The following is a 26,564-nucleotide window of genomic DNA, read 5'->3' as shown; positions in this document are numbered from 1 at the left end:
TACTTATCTGTTTGTTTATTTGATTGATTTTTACGTTCTACTGATGAACATTTCACTTATACAACGGCAGGTAGCAATATGTGGTTGGAGCAAACCGGACAGACAACGATCATTCAGAAGTTGCTAGAGGCCCCCCCCCTATAACCAGAGGGACCGCCACGAGTCAGTAAACATACATTGTCAGTTATGACCGATGATCTTTTCAGGTATACACACACTTCGACGTTTTTTTTTATTTTGAAGGGAAAAATAGATATTTCTAATCCAAGATGATTCGTTGAAAATATAACAGGAACAGCATACATGTTGTATACATCAAGTGCTATCATCTGTAGGCATATCGATATATTTAGTTGGGTTCTAATCAAACCACAGGAGGAAACTTTTCATATCTTTTTGGATTCTAGAATTACCACATCGATAACATCAAGTTTGTATAAACTGTCTCCTACTAATATTAGCGTGGTGTGTGAAAAAAAAAACCTTTGGATCTCAACAGGATGAAGGGTAAACCATAATTTTGCCGTTTGAGGCATCTTGGCCTTTAAATGATTTCCATGTTTCAGCTGACTATAATTACTTGTTCTAAAGATATTTTAAGGTTATGGTATATATTACAATAACCAATTCATTCAGTCCTACTGACCAAAACACTTAACACACAAGTCGTCACACAGAATCCAAGGTACGCATAACGAGCACCACTGTGCATCCTGAAAACATACACTAAAAGTAACTTGTTTCAGAGCGCAATTATCTTACAGAAAGCTAGAAAGAAATGACTATACTTACACAATATCACTTTTTGGGATATTCAGTTGTGATAATGTCTAATCTTCATCGGCCGAATAATCCGCAACCATCACAGTATAGGCATACACAGCGTTTCTCACCACCATAAAATCACGAATAGACGTGCACAATTACAGCGCGGTACAATCATACTGATTTGCCGTGCGCTCGTGAGCAGGTTATGGACAACTCGTACAACTTTAAACGAAAACCACCAGTCAGCACGGACCAACAGTACAGCCAGAATCCTAACAGAGTCGATCTGAGTGAGGTATGGGTCATCTATGTATCGACTCTCCGTAATATAAGTCGTATAAACAGTGACAAGTATGTTTGTGAGTACAGCATAAAACACCAAAGAAATATGTTTTAATTTGTACTGCAGTCGATGTTAAGAATCTTACTGTCTCGTCTGACCGTGTGTTCCCGGTGCCAGAGAACACGAAGGTGACATTTACCTGTGAGTCAGAAGGCGGCAATCCCGCCCCGACCATTACCTGGGAGATTCCAGGGACGTCAGGTCAGCCGAAACAACCGTGTCTGATACAAGCAGCCAGATATCACTGACTCTGACCAAGGACATGAACAACCAGGAGCTGGTCTGTACAGCACAGCAAAGGGAGAGAACTCTGAGGGAGTCCATGAAGCTTAACATCAAGTGTATGTATACGTCACTTACACTGGAAACATTTGTTGAATCATTTGAAACATAAGGCACGATTATTTGCGTTATACCTGTTAAAGTCTTGTAAGGATAAAAGATTTGTCATCTGTAAATAATTTGTGCAAGCATCTCCACCTTTATGGAACTTGTAGTAATTGTGTCGGTCACTCATTCGAATGCTACCCAACCAGGAACTCCAGCAGCTAGCAGGTTGGTAAATCCTTCAATCAGTTCACCCGTTGATGATTTCTTTGATGTGGTAATTCCTGAGGTAAAACACTCACACATTGTCAACCAGAAGATTTCCTGTTTTCAGCTTAAACAAGTAGGTTTGTATATTTCACGTTTGTAGATAAACCGACGGTAGACATCAATATCACACCTACCGAGTATTACCTTGGCGACGCGGTAACCCTCACGTGCTTAGCTGATGGCTATCCAGGTCCTGTCATCACCTGGATATTCGAAGACAAGCTTTTCACACGTGGCACTTCAGACAGGAACATTTTACGTATTGGCCGAGTGAACCAATCCCAAACAGGAACCTACAGCTGCCTGGCCGTCAACTCTGAAGGGAATGACACAGCGTCCAAAAGTCTGACACTTACCCCAACGAAACGTGAGTCAATTCAATCAACTTCTCTGTTAACTAATGCCACCAGAGGCCTGGTACAAGATTACTACATTAAGCAGCAAAATACAAATTTTGCTTCTATTGTTTTTATCCTTTGCTGTAATAATGAGATTTATCATGCAAATTAGAAGAACATTTTTCAAAATTTGTTTCCATTATATTTATCCTTTGCTACACTAATGAGTTTTTCATGAAAATTTCATGAAGAATATTTTTAAACAGATTCAGGGGAATGTCTAAAATTAAACTTGATAAAACAAAAACAACGTGAAGCTGACAATGAATGGAAATACCTTTTTCATAAAAATTATAACGCGATTGAACTGTTCATTGCAGTATGTTGATCCATTGGGATAATTATCATATTTATAGTATTTAACTCCAAGACCTCTAAATATATGCTTGTACGTCTAAATTGTTTATTTTTTTAATTCAGCAGAAAAGTGGGGGGCATCTCTTCCTTCTTGGGAACAGGTTGTGTTTCCGGTTGTTGGTCTAGGCATGCTGGGATTGATTGCTACTGTGTGTTACCTACGGTCAGAGAAAACAAATGATCAAGGTAAGACATGAAGACTTCCAGATATTAGCCCGTTCTCGTTATAGTCTTACTAAAGTTAGATCTCTTCTAGCTCTTCCGTATATTGGTCTGTCACTTACTGACCATGGACTTACCAGTATTGCTAACGCTCGTCATAGTCTTCACAAAGTTGGATCTCCTTTACATGTAGCTTTTCCAAATGTTGGCCTGTCACTTACTGACCGTGGATTAACTGATATTACCCAAGCTCGTCATAGTCTTAACAAAGTTGAATCTCCTTTACATGTAGCTCTTCCAAATGCTGGCATGTCACTTACTGACCGTGGATTAACTGATATTGCCCACGCTCGTCATAGTCTTAACAAAGTTGGATCTCTTCTAGCTCTTCCATATACTGGCCTGTGACTACGTGAATACATTATCAACATAGACTAGCTTTATACTATTGCTACATATATGATTATTTCCTTTAATTTTGAGACAAATTGACTTCGAAGATGTCTAACGAAGGGGGAAATGTGGCTGCAATTGGAATGGACGGAGGATCTGAAAGAGAAGGTAAAACTGAGGAGGGAGCATTTGGCGGAACTGCAAGGCCTGTAAGTACAAACACTAGAACAACACAAAACGGTCCATAGCTAAAGTGGTATAAACGTGGTATAAAAATGCATCCTCGATAGGTTTATACATGTACATTCATTTCTACTTGGCGCTCCTACTTCTAATACCTACTTCTACTTCTGGTGTAACCACTTCCCTGGGTACAAATTCTGTCACATGTACTTCTGTGTCTGCCACAGGTACTGGTGTTTTCACTACTGCTTCTACTACACTGCTGCTAGTACTACTGACAGTACTACATGTACCTCCTCAATGCTATATGTAAGTCAGCCACTAATACTAAAGCTATCCCTTCTACTAATATTGCCAACAATTTATTTATTTATTTGATTGGTGTTCGTGGAAGCTAACGTGCTGGACTTAGGCCTACTCGTTGACCGCATTGGTTAAAGACTTCTGGGACATTGTACCGCGTCTGCCCTTCGGCCACCGAGCCCCCCACTACCAATAATAATAACAGCAAAAATAACAGCAATAGTACGTACAAAAACAACAACTGCAACAATCCAAATAGCTATAATAATGATGATAAAACCTAAATTGACTGCATACTGCTCAGTTTTGTAAATGTACGTGTTTTTATATCCTAAAAAAGGTTGTTAAATTTTCAGGAACTGCAGGGTCATTACGCCAGCATCTGGTTTGATCCGGAAGTTGCAGGAACCTCGGGAATCAGACGTAGCGAGGAGCCTACTGTATATGCACAGATTGACTTCAATGCTTCTACCAGACTGATAAAGACGGGTAAAGGGAAGGGCAAGAAAAACAGAGTGTAGAGAATTGAAAAAAAGGCTAATCTGGAATAAAAGGTTTCATCTCTTCGCCTGATCTAAATCCGTAAGTCTCTGTGTGCCGATCTGTCCAACCTTAGGGAAAGGGGTCTCTAAGAATAAATTCTACATCACTAGATGAAATTTTGCAAACTGTAGTCTATATTTAAAGATGCTTTACATATTCTTTCACATTTTTTAACTGAACTAAAAGCAGTGCACTTTTTGTCGTTTGTCTGATTAGTGCTAGAATGTGTCCTGTTATTATAACCTAATACTGTTTCGTATTCAACAGAATATCCTGTTAGTCTTTATGTTAACTTAATAAAATATGTTCGTTATATTTAACAAAGTAATAATCTGTTGCAATAACAGAATACTTTCTCGCATCACTCAGACAAAATGAACAGATTAAATGTTTGTAGTCTGTGGGTTTTAATTGTATTTATTGGGCCTTAATGGCTACATTGATGATGCGTGACGCCAATAACCTCCCGGAACGTTTTATAAACTGTTGTATTCAGCTCTGAATTAAAGTTTACAATGTTCTCAATATTTCCATGAATGGGAAAAGCAAATCTGACAATCAGTGCCTGTTTTATGGCCACGGAACGTGGCCCACAAAGCTCACTTGATTTACAATCAAGCACTTGACTTCATTTAATTCACTGGTGGAAAAGAAATCTAAAGAAGAAAACAATAGGTAAGGTTATTTTCAAACACAGTTTCGAATCGTATTTCTGCTGATGCTTTCTTCGTTTTTTACGGTTTTGTCCCCATGAACTAGCTGCACAATTTAAGTACGTTTAAGAAAAACATTTTCAACACAAAAAACGTTTTAATCTAATGGAAATTGACAGGCTTGCGACGTCACGCTTTCATTGCGTGTTATAGATTAAATTTAACCTTCCAAGTCACTCTTGGAAAATGTCTTTATTTATTTATTTATTTAATTGGTGTTTTACGCCGTACTCAAGAATATTTCACTTATACGACGGCGGCCAGCACTATGGTGGGTGGAAACCGGGCACAGCCCGGGGGAAACCCACGACCATCCGCAGGTTGCTGGCAGACTTTCCAACGTACAACCGGGGAGGAAGCCAGCATGGAAAATATCTATAAGTACTGTTATACTTTTAAAAGTTTGTAATGATGGATCTGATGAATGAGCTTTTAATTTTATATTGTCATTTCAACTCGTCAGTTCTAGCGCTCATGCTGAAAACATACAGTTGAAAATATCACGTGTCTATATATATGTACTGTTTTTGTGTAAATTTTAACACCAAAGCTGCAATTGTCATTCAGTTGGATGTAAACTCTAGCACCAAAGCTGTAATTGTCATTCAGTTGGATGTAAACTCTAACACCAAAGCTGTAAATGTCATTCAGTTGGATGTAAACTCTAACACCAAAGATGTAAATGTCATTCAGTTGGATGTAAACTCTAGCACCAAAGATGTAAATGTCATTCAGTTGGATGTAAACTCTAACACCAAAGCTGTAATTGTCATTCAGTTGGATGTAAACTCTAACACCAAAGCTGTAATTTTCATTCAGTTGGATGTAAACTCTAACACCAAAGCTGTAAATGTCATTCAGTTGGATGTAAACTCTAACACCAAAGATGTAAATGTCATTCAGTTGGATGTAAACTCTAGCACCAAAGATGTAAATGTCATTCAGTTGGATGTAAACTCTAACACCGAAGCTGTAAATGTCATTCAGTTGGATGTAAACTCTAACACCAAAGATGTAATTGTCACTCAGCTGGATATTCTTTACTTTTAGTATTATTTAAAATCGTACTATTGTCTTCCATGGAAAAAACATATACAACCTGTATGTCGTTTTGATACGTTTTTATTTTTCGATTTATCTTCTGTTTAGCTCTGATTGAAATGCTGGTACATTTACTGTACGCACTACATGTTTTTAATGTTTTATTTTGCAAATCAGTTCGCCTAGATTTTTTAAAAATTTTCATATTGTTACATGATCTCACGAAGTTACTGCATACATAGGCCTATGCCTTCCTTTTGTTTTCTGTTGCACATATATACTCCTGGGTTCGGTTGTTTAAAAGTATATTAGCTAATATCGGTATTATTTCATATTACATATTTACGATTTAAACAAAACCCTGCTATCACATTGAGGCCAAATGGAACAGCAGCAGATTTAGTTCATATTTACTATACTATTACAAAATAAGTTTTGGACAGGGTACAAAACTGGAGACTTGACGTAAAGTTTAATCTGGTATTAAGTCTTAAGACAGTTTGGAACAACTCGGCCCAAATCATTGATAGTCTTCATGGAAAATACTGATGCTCCCAGGAGATTCTTACGTCCTTAGCTAGCACGAGCAGCTCTACCCTTTTTAAGGATTGTTGTTGTAGTTGTAGAGGATGGTAGGGGCCTACCATTCTTCGCCATCGTGAGTTTTTCTTTTCAGTGCGCATGCGTCGCTTGTTATGACAGTTTCAAAGCTATTTCTACTGATGCTTTCTTCATTTTTATGATTTCTTTCCCGTGTGTAATTGGCTGCAAAATTCAAGTACGTTTAAGAAAAAAAGATCGTTTTAGTAGGAAAGAAAAAGACTTGTGAGGGATAGGAAATGGCTAGAACAACAGTGCATGTGATATGATGTGTGTACAGTAGTTAACATTTTCAAGGGTGCTTCTGGAATAATGTGAATTCAGTGACTCTTGAATGTGTGTGTAACTTTGTAAAGCATCGCTACACATTTAAAATTTTGTAATGATGGAAAAGATACATGTACAATCCATGTGTCTTACGTAAGCCTTTTATATTGTTGTTTTAACTCATCAATTAAGCACTGATGATGAGTATGTAAATATCAGCTGAAATTAATGTCAATATTTGATCGCCTTTGCTTTTACAAAAAGCAGTAGATATCAATTGGATTTCGCTTGAACACGATTTTATATTTTGATTTTATGTCATATATTTTGCTCTGATTAAAATAATTTTATTTCTTTCGTATATCATACTTGAAGATGTTTGTAATGTTTCATTTTAAACAGACAACTGAACGTACTGTTATTTTCATATCCGTATAAGAGTACTCAGTTAGTATACGAGCATGCCTATTTATATTGTACATTTATCTCCCCCAGCCATTTGTACACTTCTCATGGAAAAGTACTGAGATGTTCCCTTTCGTGAGGTGCATTTTTTATTTGTACCAGCTCCTGGTTGCACGTGTCATTTTTTCTAGTTTATTGCAGGTTGAAGTTCGGAACTTAGTACATACACTGAGTGAGAGTTCAAACGAACATGACTTTAGCTGTACTACAACTTGATGTTGTCGCCTGTACATAAGATGATATCATTTGAATGGTATTTTTCTGGTACAGTGTATCAACATAAACAGAACTGTGCGCTACCAAAAAATATAAAAAGGTACACGAAGAATGATTTATAAACCGTACTGTTCAAGATAAAGCACTGTATCTGGTGAGCAAATATGTAAAAACACAAAATAAAAATAGTGTGCTGAGATTGGTAACGTCCACTGTGGACGATTGGTAATTACTCGTATGTATTAGCCCCAATAGTTTCCATGTCCTTACTCACTGATGCCCGCTCAGATGACTGACTGAATGTCCCCAGATTCAAATGTGAGGCGTTATTTAGCTCAGTCCACTTTTGATTAAGACACATTTAATCTAGTAAGTATTGGGTGTACTTGTATTGATTGAGACACATTTAATCTATTAAATATTGGGCGTACTTGTACTGATTGAGACACATTTAACATAGTACGTATTGGGTGTACTTGCATTGATTAAGACACATTTAACCTTGTAAGTATTGGGTGTACTTGTATTCATTGAGACACATTTAATCTACTAAGAACTGGGTGTACTTGTATTGATTTAGACACATTTAATCTAGTAAGTATTGGGTGCACTTGTATTGATTGTGACACATTTAATCTAGTAAGTATTGGGTGTACTTGTATTGAGGTTTTATAAGTCTCCAGAGAAATATCTCTCATCCAACTTCTTCAGGTTACACGTTCAAATCATTGTTTCGGGGCTTTGTTTTGAAGGTGCCCCTGTGTGACTGTCTGATAACCTTCCATTTATTAGAGTAAAATAAAAAAATCACGGTGTATGCAATTATTGGATCAGTGTACTGACAAATGATTCATTTCAAAAACTCTGTAAATGAAGCTTTCCTAGCTGGTGTGTATGTTAATTCAAAGGGTTGTGTTTGACAATGAGTTTAATACATTTTTAATCTGCAAAGAAAGTTCCAGAGGGTGACTCGGTGTGTAACGGGATTTCACCTGACATAAGGAATTCGTGTGTAATTGTATAGTTGTGCTTCTACAAAAATAGAATTCTAATTGTGTAATTAGCTAACGCTCAAATGCACGTGGTGTAATTTAATGAGGATCACTGATTACATTAGATAAAAAGACAGATTTAATTGTCTTCAATGAAAGATTTTTGGCAATAAATAACTGTGCTTCTCGCTGTTTTTTAAATGTCCAATTCGCCATTTTGTTGTTTACTTGACTTTGGGTGTACAAGTTCCATGCAGCAGCCAACGGACACATAATCTGAGAGGTGGATCAGCGACAGTCGGATTCGAACTCACTTACCTCTCCATGTGTATATGTAAAATGTCCATAATGATCTCAGACATAAACAGTTTATAATTCTGAACTGTAGATATCTTTATGACATCATATAAGTTTCAGTATTTCTGTTGTGTGTTAAAGATGTAATATTTAATTATTTCATCAAGAGGAACCATTGTTATTTAGATTTCTCAATCGAGGAAACTGGTGCACCTAGCTATGGGAATCTTCTCTCGCTGAAAACTACTCCCACTTAAACCATTTAGTGAGAGCTGAATTTGAACTTGTGATTTCAGCGGGGAAAGACGTGTATAGCAGTATTAACTGAATCTTGGATCCATACCTGTATATCCAGTGATTCCACAGATCAGCTTTGCATAAAATATATTTCGGTCATTGTGTTTTTGCCATCATCACATACATCATCAGAATCACGATTTAACAAATGGTTTATTAGAAAAGGCTAAAACTTTTAGTCTGTTTGTAGTAACAGAATGTGTTCTGTCTGACCCTTATATTATAACAAGTATATATTTATTTATCCAAGTAGCAAATCATGTCGTTATCAGTAGATCACTTTATGTGTACATGGTTTTCCACTGACATGAGGAAGTTTATGTGAAATCGTATACTCGTGGGTCTATAAATACAGAATTTTAGTTGTTCTATTAGGTAACAGTCAAACCCAGGCGACACAGTTTACTAAAAGGCCAAATGTGACAAATATTACAGGCCAGGACACCTAAGGGAACAAAGGTCAAAAGTGACAAATGTTACAGAAAAGCTGACCTGGGGGGGGGGGGCAAAGGTCAAAGACGATAAATACACGTACTACACATTACAGGTGATGTACTGTTTCACTGCATGTTGTCACTGACAAATTTACACCTGGTCCAGGTGTATGGTCTTTTACTTAAGAATATTTCGCTTGAATGACAAGAGGTCAGGAAAATCAAACCTATGCGGAATCAATCATACAATGACCGATGTCTGCAGACAAACCACAGATAAAAATACACAGCCCAGCTAGCCAGTAGTGGATTTGAACCTCTGACCTTAGAGGTCAAAAGCTTGTGGACATACATGTGTAACAAAAGTCAATACTCCACCCCACCAGTATGGTATACACTCTTGCTTAACTGTCTTACTGCCAATAAAACAATGCCTTTGTACACAGTGCTTTGTAGACAGGGCATATGCACATGTATGGGGAATTCTTAGGTATAATGTTTTTACATGTGTCTTCATACTTACAACCATTTATTCCATCTACCTAACACAGGTTTGAATCATCACTGAAATTATCCGTGAAAAATGTCACAACACTATCAACTGTATCTTGTTGAGCTCACTCTCACGCTTTATTTCATCTGTAAATTCTCACTAATAAAATACATTCCTTTGACTGGCGTCATATTTATCAGAGGATGTACTCACAACTTCTGTTTCAGTAACAAAGCATGAAAAATGTATCTATTCTCGTGAAATTGGGTGATACTTGAAATTACTTGTATCTGGGCATCCGTAAAACAGTAGGACAATGCTCAGAGGGGGCTGAGAACAAATCTACTTATTCCCAGAAGCCATTATCGATCAGCATTTTGAAGGGTGATCAAAATATCTGCTGTATCTTATCATGGAAGAGCGTATACGTGCAGATCTCCACGTGTCCAGGAGATTATCATTATCACACTAATGACAGTATTTAGCTTCTTACAGGGAAACTATTACGAGGGAGTTCATACGCTCAATGTAAATGTGTCTGTCGTAACAGGAATCAAATGCACTGATCCCCTGACTATGATACTATGACAGAAGATAAAGCATCTGTTAATCACGGCTGTATGAATTCAGCATACAGGGGTCACACAGACTGTGCCAAGGCTTCTGTAGGGAAAACATGGGAAAACATCAGGCCATGCTGCATTAAATGTTTGTCAATGGTTACTTCATACATGTACCAAGGAAGAACAGCTGGCAATCTTTTATGCCTGGTATTTGGTGTTCTTGACCTAAATTTTTTATTTAAAAATGTTCATCACGTCAACAATTCAATTAAAACAGAACAGCATTACAACGTAAACAAAACGACGTATAATATCTCTGACTGGATGTGGAAGATTTTCTCCTCAGCGCCACCCCCCAACCAATTTAAAGAAGAAATGAAGAAAAAATCTAAACCTGATCTGTAATTTACAGTATATGTAGTAATTGCACGTAAAAAGGCTTAGACATTTTTTCAAAAGAGCAAAATGAAACTATGAATATTTAATACCTCATTTCAAGCTAGCAACACCTAAAGCTTGTGCTGTTACCATGGTAACACTTTTTACGTCATCTTCCAGGTATACCATTGTAGGCATGGTAGTAGTTAGCTTGTAAAGGCAGCTTGTCAAGCATGCAGCACCGGTGCACCTGAAGTAAAAAGAAAGTTATCCAGTTATGGATGCATTAAAATAAAATTCCACTCTTGACAAAGTTGCTAATTTTTCCATAATTCTGAGAGTTCTTTTGTTCTTAGAGAAGTGTTCGAGATTCATCTAGAAGGTATAATGGTATCTTGTTGAAAAAGTTTCAGCACCAAAAAAGGTATGGTAGGACACTTACTTGGCTCTAAATTATGCACTTTTTCACGTGAAATTTAGGTCTTTCACAATAATTCCAATCAAAAATACAGATGTGACATCACCGGTACTCAATCGGTTACAACAGACCACAATACAATCTTGAGTTTTAAAAGTAACTTACTCAATTGACAAATTATTTTCCTTGACAGAGAGTGTAACGGTTTCAATTCGACCTATGCTTTCTGCTAGTGTTTTTCTTTGCCCTTTAATGACTACCTTGATCAAAGTTATGTCCCTTACCTGGAATCCGTTCAAATCAGTAAAAAATTCTCTATCCTGATTGGAGACATCTGTGTCAACCCTCATGGCCAGCTCTTTGTTCTGCTGTGACTTGATGTCAACAATGTTGTGAATCTCCACACTAGAACCATCTGTACCTGTCAACAGAGGCCAGGTGAATAATAAGCTAGACCGTAGGCCTGAGCTTATAGGCCTTAGTTTATAGGCCTTAGTTTATAGGCCTGAGCTTATAGGCCTTAGTTTATAGGCCCTATTTGTACCTGTAAAAAGGTAGAAGAATGAGGTCCCTCACTATAATGGCGGGAACAGTGGGTTGGGGCTGGAGGGCTGGGGGGGTGGGCAAATTTGCCTTTCATCATCATAAGTGACAGATGTGGGTTGATGCTGGATGTTAACTGTAAGCCATATCAGGCTAATATCATGCTTTTCATTGATTAATTACATGAACACCAGAATGATATATAAACCCTGGAAGCCCCTGAATGTTAAAATGATACAAAATTTGAAGGTTTTCTACAATGCAACTTTTGCAAGTGTATACATGTAAGCACAGAAACAGCTTTGTGAATATCTGGGGGACAAATTTATAACCATGTTCTAATGAAGCCTGTCTCATAGCGGAAGGGTGTGGTCATGAGGCGGAGGTGTATTGTAAATATTTTTATCAGGATTGATCCATACAAGAAGTTGTATTACAACCTGTAGTCACACAGCTGATCAGGGACTGGATATAGATATTTCTGGGGTCAGTATATTTGTACAGTTAGCTTGGCTATAGGGGTATAACGCAGCACAGGTTTGAAAGAAATAACCCCCAATATATCCAAGACCTTAATACTATAACTTGACAAATATGAAACAACTTTCATCTTTTTTTCCCCCAGACATTTGCCCCTGAAACTTTCCTGAGTTAATATGACTTCATATTGAATGTTTCTATTATCCCTTCTCTTGTAGCCGATTTAAATTTGAAGGGCAACCATAACATCACTTTGTTGCTTTTCTATGTATGAATGTATCTAGTTTCACTTTTCAAACTACACAATACTTTATCTTGTTTTATATATATTCATGTATTTTTTCCCTTGGGCTCCGAAGTACATGTTTCCTATATACTGTTTTCTCTGAGAAGGCCTTGGGAAAGAACAGTTTCATTGTAAATTGACTGAGTTACCTTTGATAAATAAAGATATTATTTTATTTTTATACTCCCTTGGTACATCTTACAATAGGCTCTATCCTGGGTGAAACATCAGTATTTCCCCAGAAATATTCAGGTGTAAGAGTAGCCAATATGAACACAAAACCAAATACTTTGTGCATTTCCTGGCAGATATTTATGAAAGACCCTTTACCTGGTGAGTTCTGTAGCCTGACCACATGTTCAACATAAGACAGCATGACCTTGAACTCTGACATTAATGGGCCCCTTAAAACACGGATAAAGGGCTTGAATATTGCAACCGACTGAAAAAGAAAAAAAAAAAATATGTTCAATTTGAAGTCCAAAGCTTTAATCTTCAGCACAAAACAGAATCTTTGAAGCTGAATACTGTACCTTACTCCTAAAACTGTGACACCAATTGTTGTCAAAATTGTAATTTTTTCATCCACATTTTTGTTTAAGACTGTTTAAGTAAAAGGGCCCTTGCTTACTGTAACTCTTCAACCTTTACCTATGTTTGCAAGGTATTTATTCAAGCATATTCTGAAGGCATTATTCTGAGTAGACTGATAAAATTATACTTTTTGTGAAGCCCTGAAAAGGGCCAATTGAACTTATATAGTTTTGTCTTTAAAATAAAATCTCCAAAATCATACACGTGCAAAAATTGCTCCGAAAGTTTCTCTTTCATAAGAGAAAAGGTTGAGGAATTAGGGTATGTATTCCCCACTTGTCTGGAAGTATTTCTTTACATATACATGCACCTTTGTATCTTGACAAATGATGCAGAGATGTTAAGGCAATCTCAAAGCACTGCACAAGGGTAGAATGATTGTGTCTGATGTGTATTTAGAAGCGTCAGTACAGAGACATGGTTTTCAGGATGACTCTACATAGAGGAGTTGTGAACAGGGGAGGTAATTCAAGAACTGCACAACTCTGGAGAACAACCCCCAAATTACAGTAGCTCACTAGAATATGTGTGTCATTTATTTACCTATTTACTTGATTGGTGCTTTATGTCATACTCAAGAATACTGTAAATCTTCGACCTTTACAACCATTTTTTTAAGTGGAATTTATGCATACAATTATTATGAAAATGAGGCTAAGAATGACTTGTCTGCGTCAGTTAAGATGCAAGTTTCATAAAACTGTGCAAATTATTTCTGTACCCTCCATATTGTTTCCAAATATTGGTAACAGAGGCAGATGAAAAGGTTGAAGAAGGATTTCAATTATACGACGGTGGCCAGCGTTATAAAGGAATGAGTCCGGGCAGAGCCTGGGGGTAACCCACGGCCATTCGCAGGTTGCAGTAATTATGTTATAGTTATTCAATCGGTGTTGTAGTTATTTGGTTAGTGTCATTTTTATTTGGTTAGTGCCAAAGTTATTTGTTAAGGGCTTTTTTTTACTTTACCTGCACCTCCCCATCTGTTAAGACGAGGTAGGCCCTGCTTTTGTCCTTTGCCATCTTTACCCCATACATGACAAAACTCAGCTGGATCTGGTGTTTTACATTGTCCTCCTTTGATGTCACAGACTGTTCAGGGAAGAAATGAAAACTTTGGATTAGTTCAAATGGTGCCATTTGGCTAGGTGATGACATATGATATCAGACTGTCTTCAGTGAACCTGGTAAAGAAGCTCTGCTAGTTAGCCAACAACCCATAGCATCAGGGGAACCATCAGTCACATTCTCATCTTAAAATTATTCGGAAATTACCCACAAACTTCAGATTAAACCTTTGCTGTGAAGGAGTGTGCTTAACACACAAAGTGACCAAAAAAAGCCATTCAAAGCCTCAGCATACTTACTAATGCAAACTAAAAAATATTCACTGTTTTGTCCTGAACTTGGTCAATTGATAGCAAGATCAGCACACCTAATGCTCTTAATAATCTCCTAATAATCACAAATTCGTTTAAAAATTCTGAATCCACCAAAATTATGATCAACGCCGGATTTAAGGGCATGTACACTGAACGATGCTGATTTCTCTCTTCTGAAATATATGAATATATAAGTTTTGCAGTTGAAATCAGTCTTATCCAACAAAAATTACTTTTTCAATATCTGTGTAACAGACATCATAGGTAGGTACATAGACGTACTGTTAGCAGCCCGGTTTATTATCTGTGTAACGGACATCATAGGTAGGTACATAGACGTACTGTTAGCAGCCCTGTTTATTATCTGTGTAACAGACATCATGGGAAGGTACATAGACGTACTGTTAGCAGACCCGTTTATTATCTGTGTAAGGGACATCATGGGAAGGTACATATACGTACTGTTAGCAGCCCCGCTTTATTATCTGTGTAACGGACATCATGGGAAGGTACATATACGTACTGTTAGCAGCCCCGTTTATTATCTGTGTAAGGGACACCATGGAAAGATACATATACGTGCATTTAGCAGCACCGTTTATTATCTGTGTAACGGACATCATGGGAAGGTACATATACGTACTGCCAGCAGCCCCATTTATTATCTGTGTAACTGACATCATGGGAAGGTACATATACGTGCTGTTAGCAGCCCCGTTTATTATCTGTGTAACGGACATCATGTGAAGGTACATATACGTGCTGTTAGCAGCCCTGTTTATTATCTGTGTAACGGACATCATGGGAAGGTACATATACGTACTGTTAGCAGCCCTGTTTATTATCTGTGTAACGGACATCATGGGAAGGTACATATACGTACTGTCAGCAGCCCTGTTTCACCACTACTATCTGCACTCAGCTGAGAGTTCTCCACAGAAAAATGTTCAGGATTCTTGATGTCGATACCAAAAGGTCCTCTGAAAAGCGAGTCAGATGTATAATATACATGTACATCAGACATCAATTGTTCACACAATTACATGTACCTAGCATCAATGACGGCACTTTGTTAAATACCTTCAAAACATGCTGGGCAGGAAAGAAATATTAAATTTCAACATCACTGACAAAAAACAAATAAATGTATTAAATCTTGACTGTTATTTTACACTGTGGTCTAGCATACCTGTACTTCATCTCTACATGTGTTATCAGCCAGACAAATCTGTACTTAATCTCTATGTGTTATCAGCCAGACATAAGAGATCATGGTTATGAATAACAGACACACTTAGCTAGGAGTAAATGCACAGTAACCTGTAATCAGGGGAAGTAACTCCAGTATTGTTAATAAACACAAATACAGACAATGTAGTTTGATGGATTTGATACAACGATTGGCAGCTTGTACAGTACAGGTGAAGATCTGAAATCTTTTTCATAATGAATGGCAGCTTGTACAGTACAGGTGTAGATCTGAAATCTTTGTTATAATGATTGGCAGCTTGTACAGTACAGGTGTAGATCTGACGTCTTTGTTATAATGATTGGCAGCTCGTACAGTACAGGTGTAGATCTGAAATCTTTGTTATAATGATTGGCAGCTCGTACAGTACAGGTGTAGATCTGAAATCTTTGTTATAATGATTGGCAGCTCGTACAGTACAGGTGTAGATCTGAAATCGCTGTTATAATGATTGGCAGCTCGTACAGTACAGGTGTAGATCTGAAATCTTTGTTATAATCACTGGCAGTTTGTACAGTACAGGTGTAGATCTGAAATCTTACAGATGATGTCTTACATGATGTCAGCCAGTTTTACTTACTTATCTTTGACTTGTCTGTTGACATTTCATGGTCAGGGCACCAGAAGGCATCTGCCTGAGAAGTAATGACTTCTGGGTTTTTCACCTTCACATATGGAGAGTTGGTGTACACTGTCACTAGCTGCTCCCTCTGTTGTGTCAGGGAATTGTAAAACAAAACTGTTCTGTGAAATAAGCAATCAAATAACAATTACAGCAACATAACATTATTTGTGACAAACGCGGAATAGACAGTATGAAAAGTCTCGGACTGTGACACATTCATGTGAAATACATCAATAAAGTTTTGACAGTGTTGAGTTGTTCTTATAGAGGGATCTTCCTGTCGGCAAGATTGATACTGCCCTATAGGCTTCACAATCACCATTGCTGTGCATACATGTATAGAAATCTTCAGTAACCAAATCTTTCCACAGTCAATGGCATTTTGGCATGTGTACTTCCGCCAGGGCATTTTCAGCCTATCACTGATCTTCCCTTATATGTGTGGATTTCCTTGTTTCAAAGCAAATATAAAAGCATGTTTTGGCTAAGCGTGATACAATCAGGTACCAGGGGCTGGTTTCATCAAGCTCACTTAGCTAAGTAAGCCCATAACTAACATTGTACCGTATGTTGCAGAGATAAGGGCAACTTAACACTAAGTAAGCTTCATGAAACTGGCCCCTTATTTACTACATTGAAGACAATTCACAATGTCTGATCATTTCAGGTTGTCACATCATCGGAGATTGGGTTGCAATGTCACACTCTGTCACCATCACCTATATAAGGCCATGTTCCTTACAACAGTCACACCAGAGAGTAACTGTTACCTTTTGCACTACTGATGTTTTGTGCCGACACATACACAAATGGGAGAAAACTCCTTACACAATCAAGCAACAGCCAAGGTCTTCTACAAGGTTCTGGTTTTAGACAGCACTCGTGGCATGTGGCAGGCCAAACTTGATATACATGTATCTTATCAAATACAGACGAACTACTTGTTCAAGTTTGGCAGTTTAACAGACACTGAGCAAAGACATCAAACCAGCCCTGGGCAGCAGAGTTCAGGAGTGTGAGGTATACTCCATGTTTAGCCCAGCATAACAGACAGAGATCACAGACAGGGGAGGATAACTCCTAACCTGTCCTCACCAGGCGCATATAGCATGTACTTACTGTGTCTGGGTTACTCAATCGCAGAACTGTCTTCTCTGGCATTGAATCATGGGATATTCTGTATTCATCCTAAAACATTACAATTAAACACAAATTTACACTCTATTATACAATCTGAATATGTATATTGTATATTTTCTTTTATCTCATCAAACTGTATCCTTCTGCAACAAATTTGTGGAGAGTTGATTTCTCTGCACGCTGTACATTCTGGCATTGTCTACGAAAATGTACATATACAAGCTCTCCAACACATATTCAGGGCCAAGTAGCTGCTTGACTAAGTGTCTCAAGAGTTTATTTATTTATTTATTTGAGTGGTGTTTTACACCATTCTCTAGAATATTTCACTTATACGATGGTGGATTATGGTGGGAAGAGACTCTTAGGAGTTGAATACGCTAATGTACTTAGCTTTCCGTTGGACTATGTCATGCTTAGTTATGCATTAGCTTTACATTGGGCTATGTCCTGCTCAGCTATGCATTAGTTTTACGTTGGGCTATGTCGTGCTTAGCTATGTACTAGCTTTACATTGGACTATGCCGTGCTTAGCTATGTATTAGCTTCACTTTGGACTATGTCCTGCTTAGCTATTTATTAGTTTTATGTTGGACTATGTGCTGCTTAGCTATTTATTAGTTTTACGTTGGACTATGTGCTGCTTAGCTATGTATTAGCTTTACGTTGGGCTATGTCTTGCTTAGCTATGTATTAGCTTTACGTTGGGCTATGCCGTGCTTAGCTATGTATTAGCTTTACGTTGGACTATGTGCTGCTTAGCTATTTATTAGCTTTACGTTGGACTATGCCGTGCTTAGCTATGTATTAGCTTTACGTTGGGCTATGTCGTGCTTAGCTATGTATTAGCTTTACGTTGGACTATGTGCTGCTTAGCGATCTATTAGCTTTACGTTGGACTATGTCGTGCTTAGCTATGTATTAGCTTTACTTTGGACTATGTCCTGCTTAGCTATGTATTAGATTTACTTTGGACTATGTCCTGCTTAGCTATGTATTAGCTTTACGTTGGACTATGTGCTGCTTAGCTATCTATTAGCTTTATGTTGGGCTATGTCGTGCTTAGCTATGTATTAGCTTTACGTTGGACTATGTGCTGCTTAGCTATGTATTAGCTTTACGTTGGAGTATGTCGTGCTTAGCTATGTATTAGCTTTACTTTGGACTATGTCCTGCTTAGCTATGTATTAGCTTTACTTTGGACTATGCCCTGCTTAGCTATGTATTAGCTTTACATTGGACTATGTGCTGCTTAGCTATGTACTAGCTTTACGTTGGACTATGTGCTGCTTAGCTATGTTTTAGCTTTACGTTGGACTATGTGCTGCTTAGCTATCTATTAGCTTTACGTTGGGCTATGCCGTGCTTAGCTATGTATTAGCTTTACGTTGGACTATGTGCTGCTTAGCTATGTATTAGCTTTATGTTGGAATATGTCGTGCTTAGCTATGTATTAGTTTTATGCTGGACTATATCCTGCTTGGCTATGTATTAGTTCAACGTTCGTCTATGTCCTGCTTAGCTGCATGTGTGTATTTGAATGAAAATTGTTCAAGACTTTACAATTAATAAAGGATTAGCCAAACACCTGGTGTTTAACGTTTAATAGAGTGACCAACTGACAGCGCACTATTTACAGAGTAATGACCACAAACAGGCCTATCATTCTCTCCTACACAACAATCCGTACACTGGCATAACTAATTCATGGCAGTTTAGTTTTCAGTTCGTATTCTGACTTGGAATCTACAATAACATTCCATGCATACTTTGGTACAAACAAACGGTGGAATTTAGCTCCTATTTGCATAATGCAAAAAGCATAAATACTCTGATAAAAAACTGATAAGTCGCACATTTGACATTTCAATATTTCAACAAAATTGAATAGGTCAAACTTCAGGACAGGTAAAGTCACACAAGTAGCTGGGAGATATACACAGTAGAAGGCTCAGCAGGGTTAGACTGAGGAAAGGTTTAGTGGATGTGGCCAAAACAGGGTTTTAGTTGATTTCAAGTCGGGTATCACAACACCAGCCCAATCATATTTACTTCATGCATAAATCTACATTTCGACCAGGGTTTGGGAACAGAACAAATGATATCCCACCAGCTGAACATCCAGGAAACTGATAAATCCACCAAGTCAGCAGTACTGGTGCTACAGGTTCCATAGCAGCACCCATTCTATTCACCTTCATTTATTAATGGCCGTACATGGGAAGGTCTTCCAGCAGCCTGCCGATGGTCGTTGCTTTTCCCCTGGGCTCTGCCTGGTTTCCTCTCACCGTAATGTTGGCTGAAGTCGTACAAGTAAAATATTCTGGAGACGGGCATAAAACTCACATCAAATAAATAAATCAATCATTTATTAATGTTCTACTTGCAATAGCTGTGTTTTGATATATGCTGGATGGACAAAAAGTTGGATTTGACTTGTGAACTGTTTTCCCTCACAATTCATGATATGTCAAAGATTAGTTTGAGGTGTCTTTTCATTGGTCAGTTGCATCTGACTTATCACGCCTCGATCTTTGTGCTTGAATAATTAAATATTTAGACTGAGAGATCAACCATTTATCCCGCCTGTTTTCACTCCTGAAACTTACAATATTAAATACAGACCTTAATTCCTGATAGGAGTAGCTTTTCCTGTCGGACACCATGAGTAAATAGGCATATTCCACAGTCATCCTGGCTTTCATCACCCTGAAGACAAAAGACATAAAACAAATGAGCAATAAGTCATCATCAACAAAATGAATGAGGTACTCATGTGGAGCAACCATACACAAAGAGAAGAAGAAAGCACGCACGAACACACAGATGGACGAAAAAAGCAATCGCAAAATGTCCTCCCTAATTAGAAAGGGGAAATAAAGTCAATGAAAATGTGGCAATATTATCTCATATCTGTGTACCAATCATCAGTTAGGCATTAACTGGTCAGTCTTGTATGTGTGGGCAAGAGACCTCATCTGAGCCAAACATACTTGGGTTTGAGTCTGACACCTCATGTGATGATGACTTTACCTCTCTGTCCATCTCTCATAATATTCATACGGAGACTTTAAGACAAACAAATATTAAAATTTAAATATCTGCAGTCATCGCTGGAGCTCCCAGAATTATATACAGATACTTGTATATAACTGATTTATTTATTTGTTGGTGTTTCACACTGAACTTCAGAATATTTCATTTGTAAGATAGTGATCAGCTTTACAGGTGACAAAAACCTCACTATAAACATGTAACAAGCTGTAGCTGAAACAAAAGAAGCTAGCTAGATTTGAACCATCAACCTCACTGGTAAAGAGAATACTGTAAAGTACTTATTATTTGCTGGAATTTATTTTTCTGGAATTTGTTCAAAAATATGTTTGCGGGAATTAATTTTCGCATATTTAAGAGAATACTGAAAAACAAATCTTAAAATTTTCTGAGATATAATATGGCTGAAATTATTCAAGCACGTGAAACAAGTATCATCATGGGTAGTTTTAATCCTCTTTTGTTTCCTGCAGTGTCACTAATCCTCGTGATCTGGATCAGAGATTAAAACAACGGGGGATAGATTATCACTGCATAAAAAGATTACTTTCACACCTACCGTAAGCAGTACTCAAATAGGTGTCACTTCTTTTCAAATCATTGATGAGTACTTTTAAACACCTGGCAAAGTCACCTCTCACCTTTTTGAACAGTTCAATGCAAAACATATAAATTCACCCCATTATCGGCACCGGTCACTCATTCTTTATCAAGCAACATGGGAAGTTTTGCATTTTCAGTTTTAATCGTCCTCTGTAGCAGGTCAGAAAGCGCAAACATTGCTGTAGATGTCAAACAGCCATCATGTTATTGTCCACACTTCACAGTTTGTCAGAAGCTCACTCATTGGACCACAGGAGAGACACAGCCAATGGGACAGCGTGTATCAGACTGACATTCATCAGAAGCCAGCACATGCTAGTATCTACTTTTCTTTCACTTTGCGGGCATAGCGACGATTGATCAAACTAAAGACGAATAAACTCCCACTTTGTTTTATAACCACCACGACAGCACCAGAGTTTGTATATATTTAAACTTCGTGATCATAATTTCTCTTCCCTGCTCTCAAAAGATTTAGTCGTCCCATCGGCCTTTCTCAGCACAACTTCCGTCACCCTGGCAAAGATTTCACTTCCTTATTACTACTACCAGTAGTATATGATTCAATATTGGGACATTTTTTCGCTGGGATTAATTTTCCTGGTAAACTAGTAAACTGGTCACCGCGAAATCCGAGAAAATTAGTTCCACACAAAAAAAGAAAGTACTTCACAGTAGTTCTCAAGCTAATCAGTTTATGGCTATACTGATAAGAATGTGCTTCATTAACTCTGTAGTCACATTTGGAAAATTCTTGTTACAAGATTATACACTATAAACAAAAACTAAGCAGATAATTACACTGCTCTGCAGAGGCAAAAGTAAAGCTCCCCAACTGCTTCCACCAGAAAGGATATACTACATGTATATGTTACACTCACTTTTTCCCATAGTCCACCACCACAAAGTCCTTGGCAGTGCCAGTATTTCCGTCATGATGTTGGTACAGCCCCAAACTACTGCGAGCAGACACCTTCTTCACCACAGGTTCTGACGGGAAAATGTTCACACCAATTTACGAACATAAGCCATGGTTAAGGAGAGGGCAATTTCTCCAGCTCTGAAAAAATGAGAGTTTATTTCCTTTTCACTGACTCATTTGTTTTTATAAAAATTTTTTAGGAGAAGTTTTTATGAGTCACAACTGCTCATAATAAGGCTGCTTGCTAGCACAAGGCATTCTATGATGTTTCCATTTATAAGATGGCAGTCAGTTTAACGGATGGAGCAAACCAGCTACAAGATGTCACATGTAAAGATGAACTTTTTCACGTGTGATGTACAGACACACAACATATTGGTCGCTGAAAAGTGCTCATTAACAAAGGTTGAACTGCACAAAGTGCCACACGGGTGGCATAACAAGCTTATCTTCATCAAGGCCCAAGAACTGTGTTGGAAGAGAACTGTAAACATTCCTCTCAAAGGCCAAGACTGCATCCACACAAAAACACATGGGTGCTAAGAAGATCCTGTCCTGATATACATGGGTGTTAAGCAGATCCTATCCCGATATACATGGGTGCTAAGTAGATCCTGTCCTGATGTACATGTGCGCTAAACAGATCCTGTCCCGATATACATGGGTGCTAAGCAGTTCTTGTCCTGATATACATGGGTGCTAAGCAGTTCCTGTCCCGATATACACGGGTGCTAAGCAGTTCCTGCCCTGATATACATGGGATCTAAGCAGATCCTGTCCCGATATACATGGGTGCTAAGCAGTTCCTGTCCCGATATACATGGGTGCTAAGCATATCCTGTCCTGATATACATGGGTGCTAAGCAGTTCCTGTCCCGATATACACGGGTGCTAAGCAGTTCCTGCCCTGATATACATGGGATCTAAGCAGATCCTGTCCCGATATACATGGGTGCTAAGCAGTTCCTGTCCCGATATACATGGGTGCTAAGCATATCCTGTCCTGATATACATGGGTGCTAAGCAGATCCTGTCCCGATACACATGGGTGCTAAGCAGTTCCTGTCCAGATATACGTGGGTGCTAAGCAGTTCCTGCCCTGATATACATGGGTGCTAAGCAGATCCTGTCCCGATATACATGGGTGCTAAGCAGATCCTGTCCTGATATACATGTAGCTGTATCTTTATTTTCTTTGATATTGCAAGCAAGGGGAGATAACTCCTAGGTCATGTATGTTATGACAAACTATGTTGCACTTTAACACACAGGTGTATATATATACATCCAACATATCCAACTGTAATATCTATCTCTTTATCTACTCAAGCAAACAAGTTGTAGAAACACTGCTTCATCTGAAGAATGTGCAGACCAGACACTACCCATCTCCCCTACCCAGAACTGTTTACTTCATTCTTTATTTCTTCAATAAATGCAGTCAGGTTTCATGCCTTCACTCATTCGTTCATTCATTCATTCATTCATTCTATAAGCAGTCAGGTTTCATTCATTCATTCATTCATTCAACAAGCAGCCAGAAATGTCCTGCAACAAGTATTATTTTGACAGGGGCTGACTGTTTGTCACAGGACAAAACCCCCATGCAAATAACACTAACTTTTTTCAGAATGTAAAAAGCTGGAAGATTTGCCATTATATCATGCACCAGCTTAAAAATCATTTCCAGGCCTACAGTACAACTGTTATCTCATGCCACACGAATCCAGAATACTCCAACACTATATCAGTCACAATGTTCATACATGCAGGAACCCGATAGGAAACCATCACACCAAGCAGCTGTAACTGTCTTCTGAAGAGAGCACGCATTATACACATCATTTAAACCATTTGTATACAGACAACAGAGACACTTCACCTCAAATGGTACTCCGTGATCCTGTCTAGACTTTTGTGGAAGGGGCGTGAGGAGAAATAGCCGCTCCAGTAGTGGTCATCACGATCAGAATATGTGAAGAAATCCCCTCTCAGCACAGGGTAGTCCTTGGGCAAAAAATCGTCTTCAGGTTCGAGCTGAGATCTCTGTGCCACAGCATTGAAAAAGTCCTTCAGCGTAACAAATTGCAGCTGAAGGTAGAAAAGAAATTACCTGTGTCAAACTGAAATACTGATTGGGTTTCTAGGAGGACTGGATGTTCCATTAATGGGGCTTGTCACATCTCAGGTCCACTATACAACATATGACTTACCTCAGCATTTAACCCTGCTCTACCATTGATATGATCAAACAGCCTCTGGTAGTTGTTGAACTGTTTGTCCCACTCATCAGGTTTGTTATATCTGAGGTCCACTACACAATATATGACTTACATCAACATTTAACTGCTCTAGCATTGGTATGATCAAACAGCCTCTGGTAGTTGTTGAACTGGTTGTCCCATTCATCAGGTTTGTTATATCTGAGGTCCACTATACAACATATGACTTACCTCAGCATTTAACTCTGGTCTAGCGTTAATATGATCAAACAGCCTCTGGTAGTTGTTGAACTGGTTGTCCCATTCATCAGGTTTGTTATATCTGAGGTCCACTATACAACATATGACTTACCTCAGCATTTAACTCTGGTCTACCATTGATATGATCAAACAGCCTCTGGTAGTTGTTGAACTGGTTGTCTCATTCATTAGGTTTGTTATATCTGAGGTCCACTATACAATATATAACTTACCTCAGCATTTAACTCTGGTCTAGCATTGATATGATCAAACGGCCTCTGGTAGTTGTTAAACTGGTTGTCCCATTCATCAGGTTTGTCATATCTAAAGTCGTCTTCCAAAGGCACCAGTAACATATCATTCTTATACAGCTGGGCTTTCTGTCTGTATTGGTCCAAGATCATTTCACCCCTGCGAAAACACAGATTTAAAATTTATTTATATACTCAATGGACTTTAAATGTTGAACAAAATATGTTCATTTTACAGGTATTATTTAATACCAATGCAAATTATGTCTGTGGGTGTCTGGTTCCCTTCCATCATAATGCTGGCTGCCACCGTACAAATGAAATATTCTTGAGTATGACGTAAAACACTAATCAATCAAATAAATACATAAAACACATATGCGACTGAATGGGCAGGGTGCCAGTTACATGTACCGTACCTTCTCAATAATCACAGACAATCGGTAATTGAGACACATTGAAAGTAAGTGTTTAGACCAGACAAGTCTCCCTCGAAGTGCTCACCGCAGAAGGTGACATCGGGGTTTCAGCTAACTCAGCTGGAATAAAAGCCTATAAGTCAGCCTTTCCTGGCAACTTATACAAGGCAACTCATGGCTGTTCCCTCTGGGTTTTTCGCCTTCACATATGGAGAGTTGGTGTACACTGTCACTAGCTGCTCCCTCTGTTGTGCCAGGGAATTGTAAAACAAAACTGTTCTGTGAAATAAGCAACAAAATAACAATTACAGCAATATAACATTATTTGTGACAAACGCGGAATAGACAGTATGAAAAGTCTCGGAATGTGACACATTCATGTGAAATACATCAATAAAGTGTTGACAGTGTTGAGTTGTTCTTATAGAGGGATCTTCCTGTCAGCAAGATCGATACTGCGCTATAGGCTTCACAATCACCCTTGTCCTTCCCCATCTTCCTGTCAGCAAGATCGATACTGCGCTATAGGCTTCACAATCACCATTGCTGTGCATACATGTATAGAAATCTTCAGGAACCAAATCTTTCCACAGCCAATGGCATTTTGGCATGCGTACTTCCGCCAGGGCATTTTCAGCCTATCACTGATCTTCCCTTATATGTGTGGATTTCCTTGTTTCAAAGCAAATATAAAAGCATGTTTTGGCTAAGCATGATACAATCAAGTATCAGGGGCTGGTTTCATAAAGCTCACTTATCTAAGTAAGCCCATACCTAACATGGTACCGTATGTTGCAGAGATAAGGGCAACTTAACACTAAGTAAGCTTCATGAAACTGGCCCCTTATTTACTACAGTAAAGACAATTCACAATGTCTGATCATTTCAGGTTGTCACATCATCGGAGATTGGGTTGCAATGTCACGCTCTGTCACCATCACCTATACCAGGCCATGTTCCTTACAACAGTCACACCAGAGAGTAACTTTTACCTTTTGCATTACTGATACTTTGTGCCGACACGTACCCACATGGGAGATAACTCCTTACACAATCAAGCAACAGCCAAGGTCTTCTACAAGGTTCTGGTTTTAGACAGCACTCGTGGCATGTGGCAGGCCAAACTTGATATGCATATATCTTATCAAATACAGACGAACTTCTTGTTCACCAGTTTAACAGACACTGAACAAAGACATCAAACCAGCCCTGGGCAGCAGAGTTCAGGAGTGTGAGGTATACCCCATGTTTAGCCCAGCATAACTTTGAGATCACAGACAGGGGAGGATAACTCCTAACCTGTCCTCAACAGGCGCAAGTAGCATGTACTTAC

General features: G+C 38.4%; 1 protein-coding gene across 1 annotated transcript in view; it reads right to left on the bottom strand.

The window, feature by feature from the left end:
• The window catches only part of LOC135462587 (alpha-mannosidase 2-like), a 60,051-nt gene extending 44,351 nt beyond the window's left edge, over window positions 1-15,700 (bottom strand). The window contains exons 1-2 of the mRNA XM_064739811.1: window positions 15,390-15,700; window positions 14,094-14,216 (exon numbers count right to left, since the gene is read on the bottom strand). Coding sequence (XP_064595881.1) covers window positions 14,094-14,216; window positions 15,390-15,530 — 264 coding nt within the window. The 5' untranslated portion in view covers window positions 15,531-15,700. The remainder of the gene's footprint in view (window positions 1-14,093; window positions 14,217-15,389) is intronic.
• Window positions 15,701-26,564: the final 10,864 nt, after the last annotated feature.

The sequence above is a fragment of the Liolophura sinensis genome, chromosome 2 (genome assembly GCF_032854445.1).
Source record: "Liolophura sinensis isolate JHLJ2023 chromosome 2, CUHK_Ljap_v2, whole genome shotgun sequence".
Lineage (NCBI taxonomy): Eukaryota > Metazoa > Mollusca > Polyplacophora > Chitonida > Chitonidae > Liolophura > Liolophura sinensis.
The sequence above is the reverse complement of the archived record's forward strand: the minus strand, read 5'-3'. Positions and strand labels throughout refer to the sequence as shown.